This window comes from Dermacentor silvarum, chromosome 5 (assembly GCF_013339745.2).
Source record: "Dermacentor silvarum isolate Dsil-2018 chromosome 5, BIME_Dsil_1.4, whole genome shotgun sequence".
In the NCBI taxonomy this organism is placed as follows: Eukaryota; Metazoa; Arthropoda; class Arachnida; order Ixodida; family Ixodidae; genus Dermacentor; species Dermacentor silvarum.
In genome coordinates, this window is record NC_051158.1 from 50,620,558 (window position 1) to 50,633,822 (window position 13,265).

Here is a 13,265-nt window from a genome sequence, read left to right on the forward strand (position 1 = left end):
CTGCGGAAGAGCGATAGAAGGCGTGCTGACAGAACTATTAGCAATGGCCGTAGCTCCGTTAGTGATTCCAGTTTGGTTATTCAGGCGTCTACCGATTACTGCGGCATTTTTAAACCGAGGGGCGCATCTGCAATCTGAACAGTGTAGCGCTAAAAAAAAACATCTCTGCCTTCCTGCACTTTGTGTTTGTTTTCTTGAAAGCCCACGAGATTATAAATTCCTTGTGTGCGCATACGTGTTACTCGCGGGAAATCAAACACAGTTGGAAGTCAGCGTCTGGCTTCGTCCTTTCTGGTCTTTGTCCCGGTGTGCGCTGCAAATGGGCCCTCTTCGATTATCCGTCCCTGACAGTCGCAGAACGTCCGAGACGCCGAATACGCAGCGCTCATTGGCTGAAAGCGCCACCTCGGACAGTCCGGGACCGTCGGAAACGGATAATCGAAGAGGCCCGGTAACATGGAACCCCAACTAGCCCGGTCTCGAACCTCATTTGCCCGTGTTTCCCCGTCCCCGTCTCTTCGTACGTAGCGTAAGAAGAAAGCATGAATAGCCACCAACCAGCTCCTTTCACCGCCCTTTCGGACCGCGAGCACACTGTCGGCTATAGTGTTGGCTCTAGTCATCCTACTAACATGTATGCAGTCTATCGCTAAATTCACCATCATCACCATCATCAGTCTATATATAAGGCCATCGCAAGCCTCTCCCGGCGATCTCCAATTACCCCTGTCTTGTGCTAGCTGATCCAACTTTCGCCTGCAAATTTCCTAACTTCATCACGCCACCTTGTTTTATGCCGTCCTCGACGTCGCTGCCCTTCTCTTGGCACCCATTCTGTAACTCTAAGTGGTGTACCGGTTATCCGTCCTACGCATCACATGACCTGCCCAGCTCCATTTCTTTCTCCATATAGCGTCGATAAGTCGATACACTGCACTTACCGATACACGGCGTCGTTTGCGGTAGGTTGTAGACATTTCCCAAGCAGAGAGCTGCTATGCCGTCTACAGGCGACAGTGCGTTACCATTTCCTCGTTCATCAAAAGCCACTGAAGAGCAACGCAAGAACCATTCGGAGAAAGAAATCCATTTATTTGTTCACTTTTTGTCGTTTGTGTTTCTCCTTCCCCTTTGTCTTATCTCTCCCATTTTGGTTATTTCCCCCTTTCGTCGCATAACGCTCCCTAATTGTTTGCGCATATACACAGTCTCGCTCGTTCTGAGCGCCGATAATGCACGTGTATTTCTTCCGCAGGCTTTATAGCATTGCTCACATTTTTTTATTACGGGATGTCGCCAGTTCTCCCCCGGCGTCAGTTGAAAATCTCGGTTCGGCGAAAGCCACAAAAGAGATGGCAACACACCGAAATACGTCTGCAACGAAGCAATCAAACAAAAACACCTGCCTCTTGACGACGTCTATGCTGCGTGGAGAGCTCGAGAAACGCTGACGAGTCCCAAAAAACAGGCAGCGCGGCAGCTTTTCGCTGAAAACCTGCGCTTTTCTCGGTACACGCTGCCGCCCGGCAAGATACTCCCCTAACACCGTCTCCGTCTCTTTATACCTGCTGTTTTTGTTTTGTTACAGCCGCTATTTTCCATGGTAACAGCCGTAGTCGTCAAAAGCATAAAGTTTCCAAGAAAAAACTGGCGCTAGTGCCAATGGGAGTTTGAAGGTATGGCTGTTCAGATAGAGTTGGAATGCTGGGTTGCAGAACACGTATTCAACTATACTTCGAGCTTCCGGGTTCAAACAGCGATAGCGAGTTTGCGAATTCATCATTTCTCAATTAATAATCTCGTTATAAATTCAACACTTTACACTGATTACGCGTGTGCTCGCGTGTGCATGCGCTCCGGGACTTATTGCCTTCCTATGTCGAACTGTTATTGGTACGAAATTCACGATGATAAAGCTGCTGAAATTTTACAATAAATAACACCACATGAACGTCTGAAGCCGCAGGCACGAAGGTTAGACGAATACAGGTACATTCCACCCAAAATTCCCACGGAGTTCCCCTCTAATAGCCTAATATATGTAGTCAAGATTCAGTATGTCAGTATGTGCTCAGTATAACTTGACTTAGTAACTTGTATAAGATCCGCTTGCGCAAGCTGTTGTTCTCTCTGCTATGTATATTACAAATGTGGCCTCTGTAAAAATACAAATGTTGGAATGTGAGCGCTTTGTCTGCGTCCTTGATACTGTCCCGGCGTTCACTGCGCACTGTAAGGGCCCCTAAAGTGGAATACCAACATAACCAAACTTACATTCTATCAAAGTTTTGTAGGTTATTACCAGGTACGCCATTACGACTACATGGTAGTATAAAGAAACGACTATACTCAGTTTTACACACAAGCAAGCAACGCTACGAAGACCAGAGAGACTTGTCTCGCTGCGTGCCTCAGCGAGAAAAAAAAAATAGTCCGTCGCCTATGAAAGAAAATTATGAACGTACGCATGATTTATTTTGGTGTAAAATTAAGACTCGTGCTTTTATGTCGCAAAATACGGCGTATTTGGTACACGTCAAGGCGTCAAATATTTCAACCTAAACCATCGTGTTGGCGCAGTAGATTTTCCGTTGCGCTGTTGGACCGTGTCGCCTGGACTCTATACTGTATAAAGCACTCGTCGACCGCGTATTAGGTGCAAGTTAAAGAACCCCCCGTGGTCAAAATTAATCCGGAATCCCCAATTACGGCGTGTTACCTAATCACGTCGCGGTTCTGGCACGTGAAAAGCCAGGAATTTAATTCTAATTTAAAATTATGTAAACCTATTTGCCACCCAGCAAGCGGAGTGACATATTTCAAGGCCCAGCGGCAGCATCGCATCACTCGCGCTCGCGCCCAGGAGCATACTACGTCTCCCACTTGAAACACAAAAGCGCAGAGTGTGTAATTCGACGTAAAACGTGCGTCCACAAGTTGAAGTAATCGTTATATGAGGTCGTCATTCAACAGGAGAACGTCGCAGATGAAAAACAACCGCAGTGCAAGACGCGCGAAGTGACACATTTCTACGACCGCACTACATTAGTATCTTCTGTAGCGTTGCCTGAGCACTCTGCACTAAACGAAATATGCGCTCCCGAGAAACGGGCAACACGAGGGCTTTCCGCTGAAAGCCCGCACTTTTCTCGGAACGCTCGGCCCAAAACCACTCCCATTAACACTTATTTCCAGCAACATCCACCCATCTTCCTGTTCTTTTGTGTACGAGGCAGCTCCTGCGCTTCACTCTAAGAGCCGCAGTCGTGAGTAAGAAGGTAGGAGCTCAAAGGGGGAGAAAAAAATGACGACAACAAATACGTACTAGCAAAGGCTTTGCCTAGCAGCCGCACCTGCAAGGCGCGGACAACCAACCGCGAGGGATGATAAACAACGTATACTGCGTTCCCAGATACCGTCGCCGCCACCGCGTTGAACGATTTCGGCGCGCACAGAAGCGGCGCGCCGCGAATATTAATTTTGTGCCGCGAGAAAGGAGGCAGCCCTTTCGGCGCACACAGCAGAAAAAAAAACGGGAATTAACAAGCTTCATCGATTTCCGAGCGCGGCAAAAAAAAAAAACAGAGGGAAGAAGAAACACACAAACAAAATGGATCCTGACTAATCTTCTGGCGGCTTCGCGCTCTTTCATTTATGTTCTTTTTCTTTGTTTTTTTTCTGTATCGATAACAGCAACATCGCTGAGAGACAAATTAATGCCTCATCCACGGAAATGCTATAGAAAACGACTAAAAAAATCACAGAGAGATACAGCGGCAGATGGCTCGGTGGCAACACCAACTGGGAGGGCACCCCAACTAGGAGAACGACGATGACGTCGACGACGGAATGACGCCGGAGCATGACGACTGACGACTACCTCATGACGACAGACGCACAGCTGCGTGGCAGACGAACGTTGCAGCAGCAGCCACACAACGGTCGCGCGGCGTGACGACCGGCGCATCGGGTCACACGAACGATAGCCTTTGATCTGTTTTGATTTTATTTCATTTCGGCATGTTCTTCCGTCAACATGAAATGTTTTCCTGTTGTTTAGCAGTTGGCAGATCAGCGTTTTGTGTGACCTCCGGTCAGTATGTAGTATAAGTAAACGGAGCCCTGACGGACGACCACAAGTCGATACGTCATTTCTTAGGACACTCTCCCTCTTCTTTTTCTTTGTTATTATTATTATTATTATTATTATTATTATTATTATTATTATTATTATTAGTCCGCCTTATTTATTTCTCATTTTCTTACTTTTCTGTGTCTTTTCTTTTTTTCTTTTCTTTTCCTTTTTGCTGAGCAGCCATCGCCACGCGATAGCATAAGAAGTGAGCGCAATGATCCCAGCATTTGTGCGGTGATGGAAACCGCCGCACAGGAAACGCACCAACAATCAATACGCGCCTTGAGTGTTTCCGTGAGGTTGCAGAGCTTCTATAAACTCGGCTCCGCTAACGATTCGTGCAAGCGGTATAAGCACTGACTGCCTTAACCGTTAACCTAGAACATTGCGAGGCATCAGACAGATTTCCGAGAACTTTCACACCATCAGTGCTGTCAGCTTTTCTTTTTCTTTTCTCGAAATATCAAAGAACAAGCGATCACCACAGACCTTTACATAACCAACCACAAGACGGCAAGCTGCCGTAATGTCTCGGTAACATCCGAGTAACATTAGCACAACCGCGCAATTAAGCTACGCGGGGAGCTTTACGCTATCATCGTCAGCGGCGACTTGAACAGCCGAGACGTAACACACAAACTAGAGGCTCGCCGAGAGACCGCTGATCCGGGCCAATCTGTCTCTCGTTGGCTACGGTCGCCTCCTTGCGCGGATACGTCTCTTGAGCGACTACGACAAATCCACTCGGCGGTGTCAAAGCCCTCCAGAATCCCACTGGAGCACATGGACCCTCTTCTGCTTTCCTCTTCTTATCTAAATGAGAAAAACGATCCTCGTTGCCTGGCGACCACCCGATCTTTGCGAAGCCCCAGAGCTTCGCGCGCGGAAAGCCAGCCGCAGATCATAGCCTCCGTGCTTAGTGTAATGCCTGGAAAGGTGCGTCCGAGTTGCTCTGCTCTAGACCACGATGTGCCCCATTGGGGGATCGTCACAACTTTGGGCAAGAAATGGATGACGTTGCCAGGTTAATGCTGGATAACACGTGCTCTGGCGAATGAGCTGTGCTCCCGAATGGCACTCGTTCCGGTCAAGTACTTCGAATAATGTGTACGGCTAAATGACGCTGTATCGGTCTTCACTACCCACTTCTTCTGCTCCTTGCTCGTTTTACTTTTCCTCCATTATTATTATTATTATTACTATTATTATTTTTATTAAGAATAATAATAATTACTTAATTACTATTCCACTCTATTTCAGAGATGTAGCCAACAACACGCAATGTTGAAAGAAATGTAAGATACGAAAAGGTAAAGAAGGCAAAATGTTTTCAGCATACCAATCCAGTAACTTCTCGTAAAAAAATTCAGCAGTACGTGTTTTTTTAATAAAATGTACAATGATGTCCGTTTTGTCCAGTGTTTGTTACACGTGCGAATTGTTTACGTATTGTTAAAGCAATACCTTTCCTTAGCTGCTCCCCACGCTTCGATATTTGTCCGTATATATGTTTCTGTTTGGCTGTTTATGTCACCTTGACATTTATATATATATATATAGAGAGAGAGAGAGATTGCATTTACGATGGTTGGTTTTAAACGCGGTTTTGCCGCTAGCGTGGCCGTACCCTAAGACACCCTTATACGAATTTCCCGAACGCTAGTCATGCGCTTTAATACGCTTGGCGTGTTAGGCGCTACACATAGTGGCTATTTGTTTATAAAAAGTGCGCGCCCGCATCTTCTAGGTGACGATGAAGATGGATATGGGAAGCGTTCGTCACAGAAATTCGCTGCGCTTCTCTCATCGTATTGTGGCGCCCTTTTCCATACAAGGTGAAGTACGTCGTGTCGTGTGATTGAAACCGCCTCAATGTTGCAGTTTCACTTTCTCTGCAAGGTCCAGTGTGGTGGCTGAGGGAGGTCGCTGAAATCTACAGCCCATATTTTGTCATAAAGCGCCATCATGTCTTGCTGACTCTTGAAAGCTTCCCGTATACAGATTCCCACAGTGCGTGAGATCTCCATAACCTTTTATTCTATAATGCAATATTCATTGCGCATTTTCCTTCGTTGCTCTCCGCCTATTGTATGGATGCTCCACCTCATCTCTATCTAACACTTGCGTAAATATGCCTACACTTACTAGTTACTATATTGTGCTCCTGCTCTGAAATTGTACATGCCTGTAAACACACGTACTCAATGCTCCCTCTGTAGTTGCTTGTAAGTTAATTAATAAATAACCAATTAATTAACATATAGAACACCATGCAGTAGTTCCCTTGAATCATCACTCCAATATCCACGCGGCATTCGAAAACCGGCAACCAGGTCAAAGATGTCACGCGATAACACTGGTCGCCGTCGACTGTTCATTTCCTACGAAGCACGTCCTATAGCAGCTTTCCCTGCGTCTATAAAAGTTCACCTTGGTTATTTTGGATGCTCCGCAGCACATGCACGTGCGAGACCCAAACTGCTAGACACGCTGACGTATAACTAAGGAGTCACCGAAGCAGCCACTCACCAAATGGCCTGCTGCAACTCCGTGAGGTCTCCCTGTATGGCGTGCTGCTGGAGGATGGTCAGCGCCGGCGCCGGCAGGTCTCCGGCCCACTCGTAGCTGGGGCACTGCGGCATGGTGACAGATTGGGTTCGATTAGCCACTCAAAACTACAAATTATTACGCAGATCCGACGCACATTCTGCAATCTGTGTGAAGCGAATCGGTTAATTAGGCACTATGAAACTGCCCACCTTCAGCAGCCCGTTCTACGTCACAGCGACTGCGTGCCTACCCGACGAACGCCCACTATAGTAGGCGTTTGTCACGTGGGCCGCTTATAAGCGGCCCACGTGACCTCGAATTACAACTGCTATGCGCCGTTATCGGCATGCTTTTCACCGCGCCGTCTCAGGGGTAAGCTCAGCTTACTGTTGCACTATCTCGGGGATAGGCACGCCTTACTTATTCGGCATGAAGCTTACAGAGGAAGACATGTCAAACCTCGAGAAAAAGGCCATTGAGAGATTTAGTTTCAAGACCTACGTAACGCGAGAACTCTTCCAACGTGTTGTGGTTCAACAAAGCGTCGCTAGATGTCTATACCATCTTCCATACTGGCTCCTACGTCACCGGTAATACGGTATTTTTCGAGGGCTAATACGTTTACTGGCAAGCTAAATCCCTCCAGTAATGGTGCCCCGACAACCAAACTCCCGCTTACTGAAGGCACCCGGTTTCAGTCAGGAATAGTTCATCCTTCCAAGAGAGTGCAGGCGTGCATTAAATGTTTTCTCTGTATTTGCTATAGCGTTTGAGGAACTCGCGAAGGAGATAAAACAAAACAAAAAAAAAAAAACAAGGAGGGAAAAGAATGAAAGAAGCTGGCGCTTTTCTGTGATTGTGAAATGCTATGGCGCCCGAAATCGCCGTCTAAACCACGTGAAGTGCTGTAGCGCAGTTTTCTTGCTAGCCGTCTGGCTTTTCAAAGCTTCGCATGCACTGTAAGCTACTTTAATCGTTCCCCGGCTATTTATTATTTTTTATGGTCAACTTTCACTGCCTGTAGTTATCTTCATGTAGAATATAAAAAAAGATAGAAAACAGGACCGCTGTCAAATATTCTGAAGCGTTGCCACGTACACAAAAAAAAATTAAGAAAAAATGAAAGCCGGTTTGTACGACCAGGTAGCTAACTCGTCTGAGAGACGGCAATAAAGTGGAGTGGAACGATTCCGACGAAAACGCAAGGACGATTACGACTGTCGTAAGGAAGCCCTCGGCCGTCCTTGCGACAGCGCCATGGTCTCGGGCAAATTGAGGAACACAATCTGCACGACTGCACAGCATCGGTACCTCCTTATGTTACAATAAAATGGAAACGCTATAAAGTAGGGGCCAGACGTGCCATCTTTCGCGCATATATTCGATTTCTTTACATTGGGTAGAGCATCGGCTTGCTGCGCTTGAACACACGGGCTCAGAACTAGCCATCGGACGCACATTTCTTACAAATATTACTGACGCTCCGCAGCCGCAAAAAAAAAAGGAAAAGCTGGAGATTGATGCTTTATTCATGATCATCACCCTATCTATTTTCACTGCTGCGCGAAGGCCTCCTCCAACAATTACCCCTGTCTTGCGCCAGTGGGCCCCATCTTACACGTGCAAACTTTCTTCTGACTCCTCTGACTTTTGCCATCTTCGATTGCGCATCTCTTGTCTTCGCACCCATTCTGTAGCTGTATAGGCCACCGGTTATCCTCTCGTCGCCATTACATGGCCCGTCCGGCTCCATTACTTTCTCTTAATTTCAACCAGAATATCGGCTACGATTGTTTGCTCTCTAGTCCACAACGATGTATTGCTGCTTTTTAGGAGTTACGCCTATAATTTTTCGTTTCCTCACTCGTTGCGCGGTTTCTAACTTGTAAAGCTAATTTGTTAACCTCGAAAGTTTCTGTACCGCACATTAGTACTGGCAGAATGGAATGATTTTACGCTTTTCAGTTCCGGTATAGTCGCGAGCTTTTGGCTATGACTTGTAAATGCCTACGGATTGCGCTCCGACCCATTTTTGTTTTTCTCTAGCTTTCCTTCCGATGATCAGAGTCCCCTGTGAGTAAGTGGCCTAGACAAACGTACCCTTGCACAAATTCCTATAGGCCATCTGCCAGTCACAAATTCTCGTTCTCTTTCCAGGCTATTGAACATTCCGTTTGTCTTGTGCCTGCCAATGTTCAAATCTACTCCCTTAACGCCGAGCAATAAAGGTTTGTAGGCCAATGATTTAACACTTCGCATTAAAAGCTTAACCCTTAACGAGGTCATAGGCCCATGGCCTACAGATATATTACAAATGCCAGAGCTAGTGGCCCTGCAGAGTTTTCCAGAAGAGAGTAATATTAGTTGAAATTATTCATTGGTAGTTCATGTCCGTCCAATGCCCGAGTTCATGTGAATTTATGTAACCTAACATCGCGTTTTCCGTATTTAATGCGTCTATTATATCTGTCTGTACGTTCCAGAGTGTGTCTTAAGTGAGCTTTGCTGCGATTTTTCCCCTGATTGTATTCATGTGAACTGATTTTACGTTTTAATGTGATTTACGTGACCTGTTCTGCCACGTCTGTTCTAAATTTATCTGAGACGACCTCATGTTTCAATTTGATTTGTGTAATTTCTGTTGTGAGCTATTTTAGTGCATTCACGTTACCTCAATCTCCGGCTGTTTTGTTATTGGTACCTTTCTTTCGTTCAGTGCCGGCTTGCTATTTAGTATTTAGTATATATTTGTGGGGTGATGAAATTAGGGAATTTGCAGGTGGACATTGTACTCAGCTATAGTGAAAGACAGGGCTAATTGGAGAACACAGGGAAAAGCCTTCGTCCTGCAGTCGACATAAAAATAGGCTGATGATGATGATATGTGTTATATATATATATATATATATATATATGCGTAGCCAGCGTCGCCTGAAGGCGCCAGCGTCTCCTGAACAGACAGTTTTAGAATAATGTTTGTCGCCTTACGTACGTTAGACGTAAGTTCCTTTGCAAGACGTTACGGGGCGCATCCCTTCAAGACCTTTAGTTTACCCTACGGGAACGCAAACGTAAGGAAGGCGTCTGGTGCCTCGTGCCAAACGTATCCAAGGCAAGTCAATCCATTAGCAACCACCCTGTTGTTGCTATGCGGACGCGTCTCGTTAGGCCTATGACCACCGCAATTGCCGAACAATCTCCGAAACTGAATGTGCTATGCGCTCATAACCAACGTTTCAGGAGAGTTTAGAGGAAGCGAAAGTTCATTACAATAGTTACTGGCGATCAGCGAGAGTGAGAGCGTATCCATCACGAGAATTCACGTTGAAGCGGGAGCCAGGGGTGCCGCCATGTTCGAAAATGCTATTTCTTTGCGGGCGTAAACATTACGAACGTTAAACTCGCCAACTATAACGTACGTTATCATAGCGCACGTAAACGACAGGAACCCAACAACGTTCGGAGCATGCACAGTGAAGACGACTCTTTTTCTTTACGTACGTAATGCGTTTACGCTTGGCTGCAAACACTATTCCAGAACTGCCTAATATCAAGTATTAAAGAAAAAGAGCAAGTGTGATTCGTGCGCACCTCGAGCTGCCCGAGTTCGTGTTCGATGAATATCCAGAGCAGTTCCTGGTGCTCGACCACTTCCTTCCAGTTGTCGTCGATGGAGGCGGCCATGCCGCGGTCCTCCCGGGTGCCCAGGCACAGCTTGAGTCGGATCTGGCCCTGGATGGTGGACCGCTGAGAACGACCCTGCAGGGGAAACCATTGGTCCAGGCCCGAGGACGGGATGTCCTGCGAAGAGGCGCACAGCCACATGTCAGCGGACCAATTCACCGTTCTGTAGGATGACAATAGACTGAAAGCAGTTACATGCTGCGAATACTACCGTGGTATTACGGCCGCTGCACCCTAAAAAATGGTTATCTGGTGTTGCCGAATTTGTAACTCTTCAAATGGTTATGTGGCAATGTGAATTATGAACTAAGTGACTTTATAAACTCCTCATTTTCAACGTGCTTGGCGGTGGTTTAATGGTTATGTGGCGTAACAGCAGCTGCGCACTGCAGGCGGTTCTGCGGTGTTTGCTCCTTTGTGCAGGAATCATATGGCTATCAGATTTTCACTACATTGTCGAGCGTTTCCGTACGCCACCGCCAAGCACGTTCAATCAATCAATCAATCAATGGTAATTATTGCCATTTATATTGCCATAAAATCCTAAAGGAGCATTACAACGGGTGAACAAATAATAAGAAAATGTAAAAAAGGATTAGATATTTTATTAATCAATCAGTTATTTAGTGAGTCTTCATTCTGACCACGCAATTTGACACTACATTTCACTTGTAGTCATCCCTTCAATGGCCCTGATTAGGGCTGCGGGAGTGCAATGTTTATAATATCTGAATAATCAAACCTTTTTAACACGAAAGTGTTTTGTGCCGGCTTTCCCGAATGACTTCCTGCAACGGATGTGACGTGCCCCCATCTAGGAGCGGTGAAGCGAAGTACTGCATCGTGACACTATTTTTTTTTTTTTTTTTTTGGCCTGCGCGACCCTCTCTTTCGTTAATGCTTAATTGGTTCTATGCCTGCTATACCTATTTCGTGGTGAAGGCTTTCCCCTATTCTTTTTTCGTTTTTTTTTCCTCTCTTCGTGGACACAAACAGTGACACTAACTAGCGCCCACATGAGTGAGTGAGTACGAACTTTATTTAGGTCCTGAGGAGAAAGAATTAAAGCGGGGCCGGAGGCCCCGCCAATCTATCCGGTGGCTCCACCCAGGTCGGGGCCGGTAGACATAGTCCTTCGAGCGCCCACATTGAGCGCTTCGGTAGTCAGGGCGCAGAGGAGGCTCCAAAGCGGTGTAGCCACAGAATAATGTACGAAGTGACTTTTTTATAAACTCGTCATTTTCAATGAATTACAGCGCAAAAAATAATAAAATAAACACTATTAAAAGTGTCCGACGGCAACATTCGAACCCACAACCTCTATAGTACAGAGGTCCGCCATTGAATCCATTGCGCCGCGGACGCATGCACCGAAACCCCGCTTAGAACGCCCTTATCAATTTATCGGGGGAATATCGTGCGCTTTCCGCTGCAGCGTACCGTGATTTCATGAAGCAAACATGCACCAGTTTCTGTGAAGACACGTTTCACTTTCGTGTTCTATCAATCCCCACGCAATAGGGATCAACAATAATTTTTAGTAATGTTCAGGAATATCGGTTTAACTATCAGAGACTTCTTATAGTCTTGAATCGAACGCACATTCCCTGCGACTGACTGCATTCCGAGCAAGAATACTTCGTAGGATCGTACTGCAGCACGTAAGAATGTGTTTTAAGATTCACCAGGGCGACGGTGACCGCCTGTACCTGACTAAATGGTGAACGCTCGAACCTCCTTAGCAAGTGCAGGTTAGGAAACCGACTTACCCTCGAGCCCGCTTGAAACCCCCTAGCCTTTCCCTTGCAACTCTCGCTGTCTCGCTATAAAAGCGTTAAAATTTGTTAGGTTCAACGTCAGGAAACGGCTCAAAGGGTTCGGGAGGGGGGATGGGGGGGGGGGGGGGGGCGCTGTGCTCAGAATTAATTTTGAGCTTCTGGAGTTCCGTGACGAGAACCCAAATATAAGTACACGAACATGTTTTGCATTTCGCCACCCAAACGACGCCGGCCGCCACGACTGGGACCGAAGCCGCGACCTCGACCTCAGGTTTCGTGATTCCTTCGTGAGCACCTTTCGCGATTCCTTTTGATCATGTGTCACACTGGATACAGAGGACACGAGGTATTAGGCTTCTTGAGTAGGGCCACTGTATTCTCTCAGATAGAAAGCTGATGATCATTAGTCAGCGGCAAAGTGTGTGACATCAATGCGAAACAGGCTTCTCCTTGTTGTTGCATTTGTGGAAATGAGTAGCTTGCTTAAACAGCAGCGGCGCGGACACGCTAAACAGCCAGCGTGAATTAACCCTCGTTCGGAGCTCAAGGCCTTGCTCAGTCGGGCATGAAGCCTGTTGTCGGAAGTCTCGTAGTGCCTGACCACCGTCACGGTCACGCAATTAGGCTGCCGAGCTTTAGATACGAAGTAGTATAGTGACCCTCAGTTCGTACGTTTATCGCTTGATGTCTTTTATTCTTGTTAATCTTTTTTTTTCAATTCTCGGCTATTCGTGTTCGCTACAATGAATAGATGATGGCGGTAGCGTCAGGGCCAGCCTTGACACTCGTTCCACCGGTGCTTCTTGCGCAGTTATTTAGCAAGCGGGGAAAGACACTGCAACGTGTGACCCAGATTTTTTTTTCTTTCAGGCGACATGTGTCACTCACTGGTTGACACGGAAACGCTGTTTATTAGCGTGATTCATACGCTGGCGAGTACCGTGAGAAATCAACCCTATTCTTGACAGGGGTACAGCGCGAAAAGACGAAAGACAAGAAGGGGAACACACACCAGCGCTAACGACTCAATTCTCTATTTAAGAAAGGAACACAAATATATACCTAAAGAAAACAAAGGTACATCATGTCCCATGACCAAGAAGAATGACACACCGATT

General features: G+C 46.5%; 1 protein-coding gene across 1 annotated transcript in view; it reads right to left on the reverse strand.

Moving 5' to 3' along the window:
* Nucleotides 1–13,265, reverse strand: part of LOC119454118 (BAI1-associated protein 3-like) — a 375,555-nt gene that overhangs the window by 69,322 nt on the left and 292,968 nt on the right. Inside the window, exons 7-8 of the mRNA XM_049667930.1 lie at nt 10,277–10,486; nt 6,665–6,768 (exon numbers count right to left, since the gene is read on the reverse strand). Of these exons, the coding sequence (XP_049523887.1) occupies nt 6,665–6,768; nt 10,277–10,486 (314 nt within the window). The remainder of the gene's footprint in view (nt 1–6,664; nt 6,769–10,276; nt 10,487–13,265) is intronic.